At 41.0% G+C, this 18,963-nt stretch overlaps 1 protein-coding gene across 3 annotated transcripts; it reads right to left on the bottom strand.

Moving 5' to 3' along the window:
- Positions 1-907: 907 nt before the first annotated feature.
- Positions 908-18,796, bottom strand: LOC109981594 (synaptopodin-2). 3 transcript variants are annotated; one of them, XM_065950147.1, is made up of 5 exons: positions 18,605-18,796; positions 12,742-12,893; positions 11,225-12,009; positions 6,766-9,689; positions 908-2,697 (listed from the first exon to the last, which is right to left on the bottom strand). In XM_065950147.1, the coding sequence occupies exons 1-5, from the start codon at positions 18,710-18,712 to the stop codon at positions 2,104-2,106; spliced, it is 4,563 nt and encodes a 1,520-aa protein (XP_065806219.1). In that variant the 5' UTR covers positions 18,713-18,796; the 3' UTR covers positions 908-2,103. The 3 variants fall into 3 exon arrangements, with proteins under 3 accessions (XP_065806219.1, XP_065806218.1, XP_065806217.1); XM_065950146.1 differs by having other exon boundaries at positions 6,706-9,689; positions 18,605-18,795; XM_065950145.1 differs by lacking the exon at positions 908-2,697 and having other exon boundaries at positions 4,598-9,689; positions 18,605-18,792.
- Positions 18,797-18,963: the final 167 nt, after the last annotated feature.

Below are 18,963 nucleotides of genomic sequence, written 5' to 3'. Positions count from 1 at the left end.
TTAACGATAAACAGCTTTAATTGCAAGCTTATATGGGATCAATTATTTGGATGGTTGAAAATAACAGAGGGATGGGTAACAAATTGACTAGGCTAGATCCTACAATAATGAGTTGGATCAATAAAAAGGTAGAGATTTTGTCATGATGTAGCAACATTTCAATTATACATTCATTTAAAAAGCACAAAAGGGATTAAAAAAAAATCTCTTAGACACCCCTGACAAAGCTTTAATGTCAGAAATAAAGTTGTGTCAGCAGCAAATCTGCATTGCATTATTTCACACAGTCACATTATTATGGGAACATGTCTCCCTCAGGACCTGCCGACCACTCAGAAACTATTAGTTTTAAAAGCCATCATGTGATTATAGGAGAGACTGAGGCCAAATAGGGTCCAGCTACTTACCAGGTACTTGCTGTAAGAAAACAAAGACGGTTGAGGCCAGTAGCAGGCATTAGGTTGGAAATATAAAACAGCAAGTGTGATTCATTCTGTAAGAACGCCCCCAAAATAAGGTATTTTGATCGCAATTTATGATTGCTCATACTCTCATTCAAACTCCATCATTTTACCAGCATTTGAATCCTGCACAGCATTTTCATTATTCTAAATTGGTATGGAAATAATGTCTGTCTATCATCTCCCTCGGTCTCCTTATCTCTCATTCTGTAATGGGTCAGCCACAGTAGGAACCCTCTGTTATTATGTAACTCGTGGTCACCATGGGAACAAGTTTCCACCAACTCCTCCCAACCCCCCTCCATTAGATACGTAACGAGTGACTGGTCCAGACAAGACGTCATGCAAAAAGCTTCATGGGATGGTACAACAAGCAACAAATGTCCCAGAGAGCAAAGAGCACAAACACACAATAAATGCAAAAAAATGCAATTTGTGACATAGTGCTATTTCGGTAGTATTTATTTTGTAAAATGCTTTATGTGAATCCATATCAGAGTTACTTTGGATCAGAAATCGATTACTGGTATTTCATTGTGACCATATTAAGTGTTGATTCAATTGGCAATACAGCGTTAAAATAAAGATACACTACAGTATGCATAGATGTTCAATACAGTGTGAGAGTGCTTTGTGAGAATCCTATTTGGGCATTATGTACACTCTGTGGATACACCAAACTAGCTAAAGTCTTTGGAGATGATTACAAGAGTTTCACAAAAGCCATTACATGCAACAAACCAACAACAACCAACCAAACTAGTGAACTAAATAACCTTTAGTTGTAATTAGTTGGGATATCTTAACATTTCTAAATTCAACTTTTACTCCCTCATAAGCCTTCACACTTTAAGATACAATGGGCTGCAATGTGACAATGCATTGTTGAAACCGATGGCCCCATTTTCAGCTTCTCATCTTCGTTCTCCCTCTCTGTGTCGTGAGTGGCCACATGCTAATGCGCTAATTAAATATCTCCTGGCAAATAAGTGAATTAATCTCACTTATTAAAGCTTACATAACAACACGTCCGCCCACAACATTCTGAGTTATAGCACTAACCTTTCCCAAAGTTTCAAGCCTCGAACATCTGCTGCGTCACTAAGTGTGTTCTGTGCCCTGAGCTGAACACGTCATTCTCAAGTTTCATGGATTAAAATTCACAAAAGAATATCATAAAAGAGTGCACAATCACTGCAAGAACCAGCATGCTAGGTAAGTACATCTATAGCAGAAAATGAAACCAGCCTGAATAAAATCAAACAAATCTAAAAGACAACCTTTGTCTGCAGTTTACCACAAGCTCAATATTGTAAACACTCGTATATTTATTTTCTAAAGAGTAAAATTGGATTTTCTAAATATTCTTAAATGTTCTTCATTCTAAAGATGTGTCAGCAAAAAATAGTAAGGTTCTAACAACACAAAGTATATTAGCAAGCAAAATCACAAGATAGGCCTATTGTATCTGGTAGGCTTCAAATATGCACTTCACTATGCTTGCTCACTCTTCTCATTCGCTGTATTATTGCTTGTTTAGATGTTGATTACTTTAAAAGGAAAATGTCTAAATGAGCGTGAATGTGACATGGAATAAAGTTTTTTTTTTTTTAATTGCAGGTCACAGAGGTTGAGTCATAGCCTACCGCTTCCAACTCCAAGTGTTGCTGGTGTACACAGACTTGTAAGTTTGGTTTCCCAGGGGCCTTTTAAATTCAGAGAGGGACACGGACTGCCCCAGGTTTCCCTCTGTCACGGACCTCTGAGGCTGCCACTGCCTGGGCAGAGACCTGTAACCAGCACTACCTGCAGGGCTGGAGATGGTGCTCCTTGTTGGGGACACAAATGATGGCAGCGGAGCTCGGCGTGGAAAGTGGCTTTGGCTATGGGTCCAAGTCTGGCTACCTGTTTTCTGCGGGGCTTGGTAAGAAACCCTGGCCTTCCATTCTGCTGGCGGCTCAGGCAGAATCTTACGCTGGGCTGCCATGTGGATGTTAGAGGCCAGACTTTGCTGGAGGTTCTGGACAGGGAAGGCTTCGTCCACCAAACCCAGGGGATGCCGAGAGGCTGCCTCCCAGGGTGTAAGGGGTTTGTGGCCCTTCTCCAACAAGTGTGTCTGCCGTGCTGGGAGAGTTGAAGAGGCCCGAGGAGGCTTGGGAGAGGAAGAAGCCGACCTCTGGCCTGTTGTGGCTGGCACTCTGGCTAATGGGGAAAGGGAGTAGCTTCTTCCAAGTGCCTGTAAAGAAAGATCCAGACATGCTTATTTTAGTAAGGGCTCATTTTAGTTTGGCTGTCCTCGAGCAAAATCCAACCAGCCTGAAAATGTCAGACAAGAAAGTAGTTGTTTGTTAACACATTTCCTTTAAGTGATGTAATACCCTCATATTGATTTCATTGATTGAATTTAGGACTATGGACAAACATTTTTTACCTGGCAAAATCAGATAACTGCAAAGAGCTGTGGAGAATTGGTAGGTTAAAATTAGATTTAACCTACCATTTAAGATTTAATTGTTACTTCCACAAAAAGCCTCCTTACCACATTGCTTTTGCGACTGAGACTGAATTACCTCATTTCTTCTTAGAACAGGCATATAAGTATCCATAGTCTGACCAAAATATGCTGTTTTATTGCAATATTGTTGATTTTATTGGAGATACCTTGCAGGACAGCAACATTTTGAAGTTAAGACCACTTGCTGAAAATGTGAAATGTGAAATGCAAAATGCAATAGCCAAAGGTTGAAGGTTGGGTGAGAACATCATGCAATTCACTTAAACCGATCAATCTTTTGTTGTACATGGCACACGTTTTAAAAAAAAAAAAAAAAGGGCAGTGCTGCCCTCATCTGGTGGAATATGTGAAAGATCAGCAGATGGTGACAGGCAAAAAAATAAAGAAAAACAACAGAGGAGAGTGCAGATATGTATAAGGGAAATGTGGCTGAATGACTCAAGGGGGAATAAGTTATCGACTGAATAAGGTACCTGGTAGGCCTAACATGCCTATGGCAGAGTCATCTTGGATTAGGGCAAAAAACAAACAAATCTATGAGTAGGATAAGGAAGCAACCCCAGGTAATATTTTTAATATACTGGGAATGATTGTCAGTATTGATATATTTTCTATTGTGTCTATTATGTAGCTTCTTTTATTCAGAGTTAAACATATATCTTAGTCACTGTACATAAGCATATGATAAATTGGGATTGTGCATTTAGAGACTTCTATTTTAAAACACCTCTTTAAGAAAATACTCATATGGGATCTAAATCTGAGAAATGAAGAGCCACATTTCTTCCCAATTCTGAAGAAAGCTCAGTTATAAGAAGTATTATTATGTATAACTGTTTAGGGGCAATAGCATGAATTCACTATGAGACTAAAATGTGTCTGAATTGTATTTCTTCACAGTGAAAACCGTGTACACATAATTAATTGGCAAATAAAACTGTATATGGTTCAGATCTGAAATGTAAATGCACCAAGTATGGTCAAGTTGAGGACATGAATAATCAATAACTGCAGCACAGCAACGGAGCTAAACCGCTGTTATTTGAGTAGAATTCAAATACCTCCAAATATAGCTGCAGATATCTGCCAACTTAAGACACAATTTGATCTCGAAACTTCCACTAATCATGTAGCTGCCCTTTCAGAAAATGCATTACACAACACATATCTACATTTCATCAGTGACCCACTAACTTGACCTCCAGAGTTATCCAGTGAGGTTGCTTGTGTTCAGTGAAGTCACCAATCTAATAATACCCCTTGTGAATGCATCATCAGGTAGTCATTCTTCAGGAATGTGCTTCTACAGCATTCACCTCAATAGCTGTAAAAGTAGGTGATTTGGATAATGAGGTGTTTCTTGCTGATGTTAACAAGCTTCAGAGAATAAATTGTATTCCGTTTTGATGTCCAAGAAAGGAATATATTTTTGCAACACTGGATTTGAAGATCGCACATGTAGGTTTTTAATTTTGCAACTGAAATGTTTGAGCGGCTATAGAATAATCTTGACAGTATTTATAGGCGCATGTCTGGGGAAATGGGGAAATGCAGCAAGATGAAAAGAAAACAGAAGAAACCCAAAAGCATGCCCAAGGAAGAAAAGAAGAGTAAAGCCAAACAAGGATAAAAGACATTTTAATGGCACTGCAGTAAATCATACAGAAAAGTGCAGGAGGAAAAACACACAGAAGAAAAGGAAACAGAAAAGAACATGAAGAACAAAAGCAGCCCTGTATCTAATATATATTTGTTTACATTACCAGGCTGATTATCTTTTCAATAATTCTTCTTTTATAGATCATTAAACATCTATTCATATAAAACAAAAGCAGAAGAAGTTGCAAGGAAGAGTGAAGCTGGTGCTGTGGTAAATGTTATATATTTTTCTGTTATTATAAAAAAAATACTACGAGGGTCTGAGATTAAGAAGCTTTCAATGGTTTAAGTTGATATTTAAGCCTACTATCTCTGGACATCAGCACTACCTCTCATGAGGCAGTTCAAAAATAGCTGCTGACATGACGCAACAGCTGGTTACAAAGCTTAAAATAAATTTAACCCACATATGTAGTGCAATGGAAAAAACGCTGGGGGAAGCTGACGAAGAATGAATTGTTTACTAAAATCAAAATTTAAGAGAGAAAGTGTTTTTTTGTTTTTCTAGGGGTATTGATGTTTTTAGCTTTAATTTGAACTCCATTGAGTTGTTACATAATCTATGCTCTATGACTTCACTGACATTGCAAATTTAGCCTTCAGCTTGGTATCATTACACCAAAAGGACCACACCCTTCCTTCTCACGTCTTCATTTCTATCTTAAGTCTATTCAATTTTGCATTTACCACTTATAAATTATGGAACTTCTTTTTTATTTGATGTTGTCTGTCGATCAAAAAACCAAAGGCACATTTAGTATTTTCTTCTCTTCATAATTTTGACTTGCTGTTGTCACTGTCTAACCCTTCACTGATTTCTTTTATTTCTCACTCCTTTCTTTCAAATCTTTACCGAACACCTTTCTCACCTACATTCTAATACTGCCATCCTTTAGATTCTTAACATTAAATAAAATTACTTTATGGTGATTAACTGAAGTGAAATATCATGTGCATCATATTTTGAGAACACGTAAAAAACACTGCTAAACATGTAGTTACAAATTCATTTAGCCTATTTTTGTGCCTGTTAAGATATACCCCCATCTTGTCATTTTTACTTTCTAAATTGTTTGTGATGCCATTCCTATAATCCCTCAACTTTCAAAAATATCCAGCTCGTCCTTATGACAATAACAAGAGTGGGTAAAGGTTAGGTTGCTCATTGCCCAAGCAAGTGTATGTGCTCAAAAATGAAGGAGCTCCAACCCTCAGATTCACACAGACATCAAACAAATCATGATTCTACATGATTTATTCTTTCTCCACTGCAGTAGGCTTCCAAACCTGAGCCGAGCTCTTTTTAGCAGTAAACCTAGGTTTAGGAGCAGCTGCAGCGCTGCCACCTGATACAGATTCAGGCCTTGCCGCAATAGGAAAACTAGGAGCAACGTAGCTTGAGGGAGGCTGTGGCTGGTAAGGTGCTGAGGGAGCTGCTAGGTAGGGAGGGCTATTAGCTGGCTGGTAAGGGGTCTGTGGAGCCTGCTGGTAGGGGGTGTTATTGGCCTGTTGGTAAGGGGCCTGCTGGTAGGGAGAGTTTGGAGACTGAGGGGATTGGGGTTGATAAAGAGGTGGGGCAGGTTGCTGATACTGTTGGTTATATGACTGTTGGTATGAAACACCTGGAGGTTGTTGGTAAGGGTTTGAGGGAGGATAAGCATTAACTGGGTTTTGTTGGTAGTGGCCATCATGCATCAAAGGCTGCATGGGCATCCCATAGGCTTGCTGTGGATATTGGGCACTGTACTGTCCAGCTTGCTGAACAGTAGCCATTGGCTCATAGTGAATTGGTTGGTTTTCTACAGGTGGGTTAGGAGGAGGACATTCAGGTTTAGGTGCAGGGGGCTTGGCAGCCTCTGCTGCTGGGCCATAGGTAAAGAGTGAAGAATTAAGTTGATAGGGCTGATGCTTCATAACATCTATAACATTAAGGGGTTTAGGTGCAGGCTTCTGCTTCTCTTTTTTCTTGGCTTTGGATGAAGGGTTACTTGGCGGAGGCTGCTTTGTTGCTGCTGGGGGATAAGAAGGGGACTGTATAGGATTAAAAGACCGTGAAGGTGGAGCACGTACATTGGGTGTATACTTCCACTCATTGGGTAATGAAGCAACTGGGGATGGTGGTCTGCTTGCCTTGTTTGCTTCCACAGTCTCAGAGTCCACAACAAACTTTTCCATTCGGGACTGCCTCTTGGCAAACATATCAGCTCCTTTCCCTCTTACTGCTGGCATCTCAAAAGCTGAACCTTGGGAAGATGGATTTAAGACGGTGGCCATTGGGTTGATGGGTGATGAAACTCTTTGGCCAATTGTAAAAGAGTGCATTCGCTGTGGCGGAGGTGGAGGAGTCCGACTTTGGGGAGAACTTTGTGGTGGATTCCAAGGTTTTGGAGAGGGACGAGGGTTCATTATCGAGGTAGGAGCATTCACAGGTGTCTGCTGAGGCTGTGGTATCCAGGCATTCTCAGGTCTCTGAGGCTGGCTCTGAGTTGAAGGCCATGTATTCACTGGTGGCTGTGGGGGAGTCTTTGAAGGGGACTGTTGCCAGTTTGACTGTGGTGCTGGCTGGCTTGGAACTGGTTGAGCCCAAGGTGGTTGTTGGTGAGCAGGGTTTTGATCTTGGGCCCAAGAATTCATTGAAGGGTTCTGGGCCCATGATGGTTGGGAGTCAGAATGTGGAGGTACTGGTGCCCATGGATTCAAATTGCCTTGGGGCTGTGCAGGAGGCTGTGTTTGGGCTGCTTGGCCCCAAGGAGGCTGGACTTGAGCTTGAGCATTTGATGGAGGCCATGTATTCATTGATGGCTGCTGTTGCTGTTGAGGCTGAGCTGAAACCCAAGGTGGTTGAGGCTGGCCTTGTGCTTGAACCTGTGGCCATGCTTGTTGAGCAGCCTGATGCTGTGGTTGCTGAACCCATGGTGGCTGTGGCTGTGATTCTGGCTGAACCTGTTGAACCCAAGGTGGTTGGGATTTTTGCTGCTGTTGTGACACCCATGGTGGTTGATGCTGAGAATCTGTTTGTGATGGCTGTGCCCATTGGGCCTGAGGCTGCTGCCGCATTGGATCTTGGGGTTGACTCCAAGTTGGCTGTATTTGCTGCAGATTTGGCTGCTCGGGAGTGTGTGTCCAAGATGGCTGAAATTGGGGTTGAGGATGTGGTTGCTCTTGAGGCTGGACCCATGGCGGCTGCGCCTGGGCTTGTGTTTGCTCTTGAGGCGGACTCCATGATGGCTGGATTTGAGGGGTCCAAGTATTTGAGGGCGGTTGAACCTGTGCTTGGGGCGGTTGACGTGTCACCCATGGTGGTTGTGGTGGGGACTGACTTGGAGTTGGTTCCTGGGGTTGCACTTGAGTTGGAGGCCATGAATTGGTAGGTGGCTGTTGTTGAGCTTCTGTTTGTGCTGTAGACCAGCTAGTCATAGGAGCATGCTCTTGCTGTAGCGTAGAATTCATTTGACAATTTTCCTCTTGAGTTGAAACTTGCAATTGCTGTTGCTGAGATTCTGGCTGGAGAGTCCATGTGTGCTGGTCCTCTGTTGTGTTGCTGGCAGTAGCCTCCTGGGGGGCAGGAAGGGGAGAGGGCTCAGGGGCAGGTGCAGGGGTTGGCTCTAGTTCTGGAGCAAGAGTAGTCTCTGTGGTGGGGGCTACAGCAGGTGTGGTCAAACTATTTTCAGCCTGTTGAGGCATGTCCTGGTTTGTCACCTCTAGCTGTGGGGACCAAAGAGGAGAGTTGGGGTTGATCACAGGCTTTGGAGCAACCGGTGGAGGAATCTTGGGTTTACCTCTTGAAGACTGGAGGAAATTACAAGCCTCAGCTCCAAGGCTGAGGTAGTCTTCCTCACCTCCTGACTCAAAGCCCAACCTCTTATCACCCCTGTTTAAGAGGTTTAGCAAGGCTGGGTTTGGTGATAATTTTGGGGCATCCTTAAAAGTGAACATAGGCTTGCCCACGTTTCTTCTCCTTGCATCCATCAAAAGACCACTCTTAATAGCAGGGGTAGAAATGCGCTCATCTCGTGAAGCTATCTGCTCTCCTTGGCCCATAGAATCTTGATTGGTCCCACTCATCGCGGGAGAATAAGGGGTAGGCTCTATGTTTTCTGCTGAAAAAGGCTTTGCAGTACGATTGCTGAAAGAGCTCTGCATTTCACTGGTTTGTTGTTGGACTGTGCCATTGATGTTTGTAGAATAGTGCTGCATTTGCTGTTCTTGATTATATACTTGCTGCTGCTGATACATTTGCTGCTGCTGATAATGCTGTTGCTGTTGTTCATACTGCTGCTGCTGATACTGTTGTTGGTATTGCTGTTGTTGTTGTTGTTGTTGTTGTTGTTGTTGTTGTTGTTGGTAGTTATGTTGTTGTTGCTGGTATTGCTGTTGCTGTTGTTGGTATTTCTGTTGTTGCTCATAGTATTGCTGCTCCTGATATTGCTGTTGTTGATGTTGGCTTTGTTGGTGTATATTTACATCCATGTAAGCATGGCCCTCTGTTGTGGACTGCATGTAGGAGTGCTCCGCTATCTTCTTTTCTACCTCCAAAACTCCTTCCACTGGAATACCATGGCTCCTTAGCTCCTCATGTTCAGCAGAAATCTCATCCATCCTCAGACGCCGTTGGGCAAACATCAGAGCTCCCTTACCCTTGGTTTCAGGCAAACATTCCATCTCTTCTTGGTTTTTCAGGCTCTTTTCGATCTCAAGGAGACCCTTGTCCAAGTTGATAGTTAGCACACCTTTTCCTCTTTGGGCATTACCAAGAAATTGCTTGTCTATTTCAGAATTGTTTGGAGCGAAAAGGGTTAACGCAACAGTTTGGGTTCCTTGCTTGTCTTCCTCGTTTTCCTCGTCCTCTTCGTCACTGTACTCTGGTTCGTCTTCTCCTGTGCCGTAGCTCACAATTGTGAATTTCTTAGCCCTTTGTCGATGTTTCTTGAACATCAACACCCCTTTGTTGTTGGGGTTGGGCGGAGCAGCCGTAAGAAGAAGAGCTATACGTTTACATTTGGACTTGGCCTCCTTCAGCTGCTTCTCTGACTGACTCTCGCTACGCCTGAGCCCTGTAAAGATAAAGAAAATGAATGTACAGTGTTTAGAGAAAAAGTACAAGAAAATATGCTTACCCAGAGGGATTATATCGGCAATAAGACACATCAATTATATATACCAAGAATAAAACATAAAATCATCAATTACTAAATTTGTTTGGAGTACATTTAAAAAAAACAGTTCTTAAGATTATTATTACTGCTACACTTTTTCAAATAACTTGTTTTATATTTTCATTTTATTTTTACATAGACAGCTGTTTTCATAATTTCCATAGCTTGATTTAGAACTTAACTTTAGAACTTGAAATAGAGCTTACAATAGTAACATAGCGATGGATGAAAATGAAGGGACAAAGAAATGTAGTGCAAAAAAAGTTTTACAAATACATAAATCAACTTTCAATGCTTGACTAAGCTTTTAAACTCAATGCAATGTAAAACTGATTCAACTTATGATGAATATGTTGCAAGCAATTTTGTAATACCTTTCCATGAAAAACACTACTATCATACAGTTTTACAAAATGTTCTCATGCACCTCAAAATGTTCTCATTCTGTTAATCATTATACATCAAATGATTAAGAAACTATTGAAAATCTCTGACACCATCTGTCCAAAGACAATGAAACACATAAAAATATTAATCCCCATAAAGAAGACAGAAATAAGATCTGAGAAGGAATAAAGATAGCCTGCATCCATGAAATCCATTAGGACCGAAGCCTGTTTACCAGCCCTTATGGATAGTCCATAAATTGTCCACTTTAAATCTCCTGTCTTTTCAAATCTGCCAAATTTGCTGACACAGAAGCCAATCTGATAACAGACATTACACAGAAAATACCCTCGAATGATCCAACATTGTAAGGCAGTTAGGTTCAATTTTTGTATTCCTGCAAGACTAACCTGAAGGTGGAGGGGACAGGAAGAGTGAGCAATGGGCTCACTTTTTTAGCTCAGTTAAAGCACCCAGTTTGAAAGGATCAGGTAACAGGAGAGGGTGCACATGCTGGTGTCTGTCAAAGGGCCACTTCTGCAGGCATCATCAGCGTGCTTGTGTTATATTTATGTCTTCAGCACAGCTCTGAAGGAACGCCTTAGTATCTATATTAATCATCAAGTCTCTACAAATGGATACTTTTAGATATGTATCAAATGTTTTCCATGTATCATCTACAGAAGGTGGGTTTTTTCTTTAATGTTTTTTTTACATTTACAGCATTTTATTGACTTTCACAATCCTATCTGTACTATGACTTTGATTCTGTTGTATTTCAGGTTAGACCCGGATGTATCTGCTTCTATTTGAAGGACTCAGCACCCTCCTCCAACCATTACTCCTGACCAATACTATTTTGAGCAGTTCACACACACGACATCAGGCTTTGGAATGCACACATGTTGTTGACAAATGCATTCTAGCATTGACCTATTAGCTTGCAGATTCCCTTTTAAATGAATATATTCTGATCACCCACACAATCACACACATACTGAAAAAGAATGGACATAAAAAAAAAAAATTGATCCATAGGTACTTACTGGCATGCTTTGCCCTGTGCTTGTTGGGCTTCTCTTGATCCCCCTCAGAATCAGAGTCCTGCTCCTCCGCTGGTGTCCCCTCTTCTGGGGGAATTCCGAATGAGACAGTCAATGACCCAGGGACTCCCTTGCAGTGCCCTCCTCCTTCTTCTCCTTCGCTTTGGGATCCTAAGCTTCCACCGACCTTGGGGCCACCCACACTCAGGATGCCCCTCCCTGCTTCTGATGCTGCTGGCTGCTGCTGCAAAATGACCTCCACCTGCCCCAGCATGGAAGGGGAGCTGAGGACCACTCCACGCTGGCCGAGTGGCTCTCTAACAGAGCTGGGCACATTAAAAGATGTGGTGGTGGTGGTGGTTGTTGGTATTGTTATAATGGCCTCTCTGTTTGAATATTCTCCCTCGATCCCAAGAGCACTCCCAAGAGAAGAGCAGCCCACGTCGTCCAGGGTTTGCGCAGAGAGGGACACCTGGAGCTCCACCATGCCCCCAGGGGAGAGACACCTCTGTGCAACTCCATCGTTTTCCTCCTGGCCTCTCTGATCCCCAAATGAGGGAGCATGTAGCTGAGTGCAAATCAGCTGGGGTCTCTTGGGAAACTCTGTGTTGCTGTCCAAATCCTCATGGGAGACCTCATCCCGGGATATGAAGAGTTCCTTGGGGCTCTGGGACCTGTGCTTTGCGGAGACAATGTGGAGGGTGGTGCTCTCTAGAACCTCACCAGGAGAGTCCCTCTCACAACAGGATGTCTCTGATTCACTGACTTCTGAGGGGATGATGCTGTATCTTTAAGAGTAAAAGAGAATAGGAATAAGTTAGAGGAACACATTTTCTCAACTAAGTTGTGGTTCTTGATTTAACTATGATAATTAAAGATGATGCAACGATCCTGCAAGATTTGATGAATTCGGCCAAAAACAGGGTTTCAAGACACTGACACAACCTGGCATCTGATTCATCCAAACTAAGGGAATAAAAATGGCTTAGTTGTACAAGTATTACCATTAAACAACAATTTCATTTTTTGATTCAAAAAATATTTCTATTGATTTAAAAAAAAAAAAAAGTATATACAGTACAGTAACATTTGAGGACATGTCAGTCTCATAAACACACTGGCATGACACGTTTAGAAACAGCTGAGCGGCTGCATGTTAATGAGACTCACAAATCTGTATCACACTGACACACTGGCCTAACAGGAAGGTCAGCACACACTGACATCTCACATAAACTCTCTAATACACACACATGCATGAATGCCCATATTTACGCAGACAGTCAGTGGTTCATTGAACTATGCAAAAGGGCACAAGTCATAAAACAACATGCTATCTAAATGCTAATATAGGGGCCAGTTGTTATTTAGTGTTGGTGCTGTGAACAGCAAGGACCCTTCAGTTTTTATACAATGATGTTGTGGTTTTCCTGATTTGACAATTAAAAATGTGAAGTTGTGTTTTCACTAGTTCACAGATTTCACCGTCATTAATTGAATGGGTGTTTTTGTGGCTCTACCTTTTAACAAGCAGCTGCAGACAGTCGATTGATGCGTTGATGAGCTCTAAGGCCTTTGAGAGGGTGAGATCAGCACATGGCTCCCCGTTTAGTGACACCATCTCATCGTCATCCTGCACTCCACCCAGGAAGGCACGACCACCTTCTTCCACCTGTGGAAGACACAATCTTAGTGAAAGGGATTGAAAAACTTTAAAAAGAAAGACCAAAAAAATGCCAATTCAGCGTGGTAAATGATTCACTTACAGCATCAGAGCATCACCAAAAACAAAAATGTTCTCCTACAGATAATTATTTCCGACAGCATAACAGTGGCGATGTCCCAAGTGTGAGAATTGCCCTGTAACCTTCATACAATGCCCTGCTGTGACAGTGTTCCTATTTACTGGAAGTCACAATAAATCATTTCTAAAAATGCTGTCAGTGACTTCTAAGGTCATAACACAGACACTTCTAAGCCTGGTCAGTGTTACACACAGTGTTACAGTGTTACAGTGGTCAGGGCGGCAGTAGCTCAGTCTGTAGGGACTTGGGTTGGCCACCGGAGGGTCAGCGGTTCAAGTCTCGGTGCGGACCAAGTTTGGAAGTTGGTCTGGTAGCTGGAGAGGTGCCAGATCACCTTCTGAACCCCCTCCCCACCATCAGCTCAGGAGCGCCCACTGTGGGCAGCTCCATCACTCTGACATCTCTCCCTTAGTGTGCATGTCTTTGCATGCACACTAAGTGCATGTATGTATGTATATACTTCAGCCTATGTGTGTGTTGCATACACTTGCATGACAGAGTGTAAAAACTGAAATTTCCCCTCACGGGATCAATAAAAGTAAATCTGAAAAACAAGAGGAAGACATAGGTCGACCTTGTTTAGAAACCTGCAGCTGCATATTATTACTGGCGGCCATCACTGTGCCGATTCATTTAAAGGGCACCTCTTTCTGATGACTGATGGCTTCATTCCCTTGTAATTGGTCCTGAGGCTTATTAACTGGTTCAATAATAAGATGATTTAATTAGGAGAAATACCCCATACACTTAACATAAAAAAAATCACTTGTACAGTAATGTCTACTTCAGTGCTGTTCAACTAAAGTATATACTCTCAGGTCATGTTAAGATATTTTACATATGGTACAAAAGAAACAGCTAAAGAAAGAAGGTTAATAAGGTCTATAGGGTTTGCTCATTTCCTACAACTGGTGACTAAATAATTTTTTTTTAAACTTTTGTCCTATTTCTTGAAGCATATAATACCTCTTTTCCTTGTGTTTGTTTTGTACATCCACTGTTAAATAAGGGGCAACATGCCATGAAACAACCATAATTCATCGAAAAATCGAAAATGTACTTGAACAGATAATGCTCTAACTCGGTGCCATAATGAGCTCATGCGTCTTCATCGTCACCTGGGTTAATCCCCCTTAAGGATACATTTCCAAATGTACGCAGTAAGAGTCATAAACATCAGAATCAATGTAGCTTATCAACGATGTCACAGCAAGTGAGTAAACGACCAGCTGCTGTCCCATCGATCATACTGATGTTCCATAACTACCAGATCTCTATTTGTTTTTTTGTTTTTCACCAGAGCATCACTAAACAAAAACAGTCTCAGATGAATCATATATAAACTGATGTTGTCCAGGCAGTGATTTTAATGTTTTATTCTTTATGTTTTACAGTATAACACACAGAACATGTATATTGCTTCCTCGTGTTTTGGGTTTTCTACTGGTCATAAAAAGAGCCAACTGAAACAGAGAAAAGAAATGCTGAATCGTGGGGACAACTAACCCAAAAAACGTATGCAGCACTATCTCCTATGACATGCACACAAATAGAGAGACTTGCAGTTAAAAAACTCCACCACTAGATGGCAGTGGAAACGCATCTTCCTGTGAGAAAAGGAAGAAAGGAGAATCTCTGCATGGTTGAAACATAAACATGGGGAATAATAGAAAGGTTTATGTCCAAGAAATACAAAATAGTTTGGAGCCAAAAACCAGAGAGCAGATTTTGTCAGACCCATAATAAAACCCATTAATCATCTGTTTCACTTACATTCAATGCTTCTTTAATAATAAAGACTGATGGACAATGACATTTCTTGCAGTACATACAAGGAGCACTACTTTACCTGCATGCTTTAGACTTAACCTTAAATGTATTTGTCTGCTTGTAACATAAGCAACATCCAGGGCAATAAAAGTGGCCTACTATGCTATATACACAAAAATATTTTATGAGTTACTTTATAGAGCTGGCAACTTTCTGATAAAAGCCCTGTGAGATTTGAAGAGTTAACAGAGTGCAAACAGGCCCTATAAGGCAGCGTGTGTGCCTGTGTCTTTAGGGACTCACTCCTCACTAAAGGGATGAGGGTTTGTGTTGAACGCCACAGCAACACGATCATGCTCCAAAAAAGGAGGGGAAACATTTGTCGTTGTCTCTCCTCGCAACACAAAGATTTATAGTGTGAGACAACGTTCAAAGGAGGGAGATACCATCTCAATAATGTTTGTCATATGCTTCTTGTTAGGAGAAACTGTTCCTAGTACCTGTGCAAAAAAAAAAAAAAGGATAACAAAAAGGCTACTGAATAAGTGAGGGAAGAGTAACACTGTTTTTGTTTTTTTTCATTTATCACTTTCGGAAAAGTAGCGTTTTCCTGATTGTCAGCATTTACCACCAACATTGTGTGGGGCCACAATTAGACGGCATTACATGCAGGTTTTCTCCTGGGTTGCCCATTTTCAAATTATCTATTTAATAGGTTTAAACAGAACAGAAAATCACAGGGAAACACAGCACTGCATAATGTGTTCGTGTAGCTCCTGGCGTTTCCTGTGCTTTACAGCTTTAAGCAATTATGTTTTTTTACATTTCAGGCAACTATTTTCCAGCTGTATTACAGGTAGTAACGGCACCATGTGGGGGGGGATAGTTAGAGGTATTGTTCTTGTTCACCCATCTTTTCTTTTGCACTGAAAAGGAATGATGTGTAAATATTTAAGAAATATTTCTTAAGAGTGCTTAAGAAATTGATTTGGTATCTATTTGATTGTTACATTTATTCATCAATGTACAGTAACCATTATATATTTAATCACAGATACAATCATGTGTCACACATAATACTATGCAAGATGAATACTCATTCCCTCTCCTGCCGAAAAGTTTCAAGCCCAGTGCAAACAAACAGCATTGTATTATACAGATTTATATTGTGTGAAGATGTTTAGACAAGACTTACAATTCTCTTGATCATTGACTTTGACTTAATCAAAAAAACGATTTGCCCAAAAGTGACTTCATTTCAGTTTTATAAATATGACAAATATAAAATAATGATTATATTACTAGCTGATCATCAAAAATATTTATCCTTAACATAATCTATGTAACAGAGGTCAAGCTTGGCCACACTGATCTCGGTCAAGGAGCCTTTGCAGCCAGGAACACTCCAACTTATATCATGACATTTTTTTTTTTTTTTTTTAAATGGACAATTGACCTTAATTTGTTTTGATGATGTGAAACAGAAACGGGGAGGGAAAACTAGCAAAGTCATTATCTAAGATCTCTGCTTCCTTCATGGCCTACGTGATCATGTTTGTTTGCCTCTACACAATGCCAGCAAACTCCCTCACTGGAATGAGCTGTGAAGCGCTTTGTTTACTCTGAGAATATGTAACAGAAAGCATGCATGCAGCAACTGCATTTATTGTGCCGATTGCTTGGCAGCTTAATAAGATTCCTATGGTGTGCTATTAGGAGAGGAGCATCTGCAACAAGAGCCTTATTCTCTCTGTAAGGTCACAATCACCCAGGCAAAAAACAGCTTCTTCATCAATACTGGAAGAGAAAGCAGATAAGACGTAGATACCGTCTCATTACTATAAAGTCTGGAAAGTGTCTGACTTGCATTATGATATTTGCTTTGTCATGCAGAGCTCCATAACTGATCTAATGCATGTTGACATTCCACATACCACCATGGCATACCTTCGTAAATTAGCAGGCAAAATGTCTCTTGTTCAGGAAGGATTTAAGCTATCGAGTATTTATTCAGATACCATGGAAGTATTTTGTTGCAAACATATCCACTACAATCATTAAACTGTTACTATAGATCAGACGTTACATTTTACAAGTTTTCCAAAGGTGTATTTGTGGGTCATGTCTTGTAGTAATTTAGTGTGGTGCAGTATCTGTAGCTTTAAAAAGAAGTGACCTCATCAACTTTGTACTCAGGCCAGGACTCCAAATGAGAAGAAAAATACTGCCTCCCTTATAAGGAAAGAACCTTTTAAGAGTGGGTGCCCTTACACTGTACTCCCTGTCAGTACACTGAACAATCACTTTCTCCCAGGAAACAAAACACAGTTTCCACTACTTTCAAACCAATCTTGAACACAAAAATCACATTCGATCAGACACGGGAGAGTTTCTAGTTTTAGAGGTTTTGTCATGATGATGGTATGTTTTCTTTTTTTGCCTTATAACTAACAGACTCCGCTTCCCACAACGAAGAGTTTGGAGGTATGTTTGGAGTTAAGCCTTCCAGATGAGTTGGACTGAAACCCCCAGATGTCCAGCACTGAGGCTAATGCATCAGGAATAGCTGCTTCACTGTAATACCCCATTTACATGTAGTGTATTCACAAGAATCTTACATAACATATATGTCAGAGTCTAACAACTTGAAATAAAAAATATAAAAGGAAAAAATGGAACAGAGGAGAACAAATAAAACTTGTTGCAGCCAAGTTATGGTATGGCAATGGTTATATATAGGCTCAAGCTAAATAATGTTATATTTAGTGTATAGGAATTTGAAGGGAATTTTTAAATTTAGAAAAATCACAGAGTTGGAAAGTTGCAGTGATTCACAATATGTTTTTTTTAAAGGTATGTTTTTGAACTTTTCTGTAGCCTAAAATTCTAATTTCATCTTTTGTTTAATAATCTTTATTACAGGCGGCTCATGAACAGAAACCCTCAGTATGAGAGGATATGTCAATCGCCACATATTTTATACTTTTATAAAATGAATGTATTAAAATAAGTGATTATGAGCTAATTTCAGGCTTCAATGGATTGTAGCCACATAATGATAAACTGAAAGGGTAAAGAAGAAAGAATTGTCAAGAAGTTGAGCACTAATAAAAGACAAATGTCATGAACATTACATTGCTTCTCAAAATGTTGTCTTCTACTTAAAGTTGCAATATCCTTAACTGTTATCATATTTATTACCACATTATCAGGCTAAACAAATATCATAAAGCCAAAGAGGCCAAAGCAGAAACTCAAATTTGCCTAACCTCCTTTCTGTCATTTATTTGAATCTTCTGCAATGATAGGCGACCTGCTGGACGCCTTTTACATTTGGTTGATTTGCATTAATGCACCTCCCTTTCACTCCAAGGTTTGTCTGGATAATGCTTTGCTTTCTCCCTGAGGTCTCCTCTGTGAGTGATAACAGAGCGAGCTGCCCTCAGCTTCACACTCTCCCTCTCGGCCTTGACCATATAAGGGTCCCGAAGAATCTCACACCAAAACACAGCCAACGCGCACAAAAATGCAGCCACACGCACTGCTCAAAACAAGCCCTCTCCTTACAAACACAGTTCAACTTCTTAACAACTTTTCTTTTCAATTATTTACCGAACAAAACTGAAGTAAAACTGTAAACATATTTATGGTTGTGCTGAAAAAAAAAAAAAAAAAAGGACCTACATCACACTATTTGGGTCACATATGAAATAAGAGTCCAACATTCCCCAATGGCTCAGTAATTAAATCATGGCTTAATTCTTATAGAGAACCTAAACAAATAGCAGGCAAACAGACAGACAGATACCTGGGTGACAATCAAGGGTCTATAGGTGTCCCCCTCTCCCTCCTTCAGAGTGAATCCCCAGGGTGCACCACCGCGCAGCGTCACGCAGATGTAATCTCCGGTGCCCATGCTGCGCGCAGCTCCTTAGCCAAAACACCACAGTGCGATCATGGAGCTGTCAGCCGGACAGGCAGCACTTTACAGATACCACCTCCACCGCACCGCTGTATTATCCCCATCATCTGAGTTCTCCCGAAGTCCAGCCCGCTCAAGAGACGTCACGACGCACGGACACGCCTGCAGGAGTTGCATGCAACTGGTGGCTTGTCATGTTGAGCTTCTCGGATTTGTATCTCACGCTCTGTCTGACATCCCCGAGC

Source organism: Labrus bergylta, chromosome 22 (genome assembly GCF_963930695.1).
Source record: "Labrus bergylta chromosome 22, fLabBer1.1, whole genome shotgun sequence".
Taxonomy (NCBI): domain Eukaryota; kingdom Metazoa; phylum Chordata; class Actinopteri; order Labriformes; family Labridae; genus Labrus; species Labrus bergylta.
The sequence above is the reverse complement of the archived record's forward strand: the minus strand, read 5'-3'. Positions and strand labels throughout refer to the sequence as shown.

What these genes read in the sequence shown, in the direction of transcription:
- LOC109981594 (XM_065950145.1), bottom strand. Translation starts at nt 18,712, where the DNA reads ATGGGCACCGGAGATTACATCTGCGTGACGCTGCGCGGTGGTGCACCC. An exon ending in CTGCAGCTGCTTGTTAAAAG is followed by an intron (nt 12,010 to 12,741) that starts GTAGAGCCACAA and finishes TTACTCTTAAAG; the next exon opens with ATACAGCATCATCCCCTCAG. An exon ending in GCACAGGGCAAAGCATGCCA is followed by an intron (nt 9,690 to 11,224) that starts GTAAGTACCTAT and finishes TTATCTTTACAG; the next exon opens with GGCTCAGGCGTAGCGAGAGT.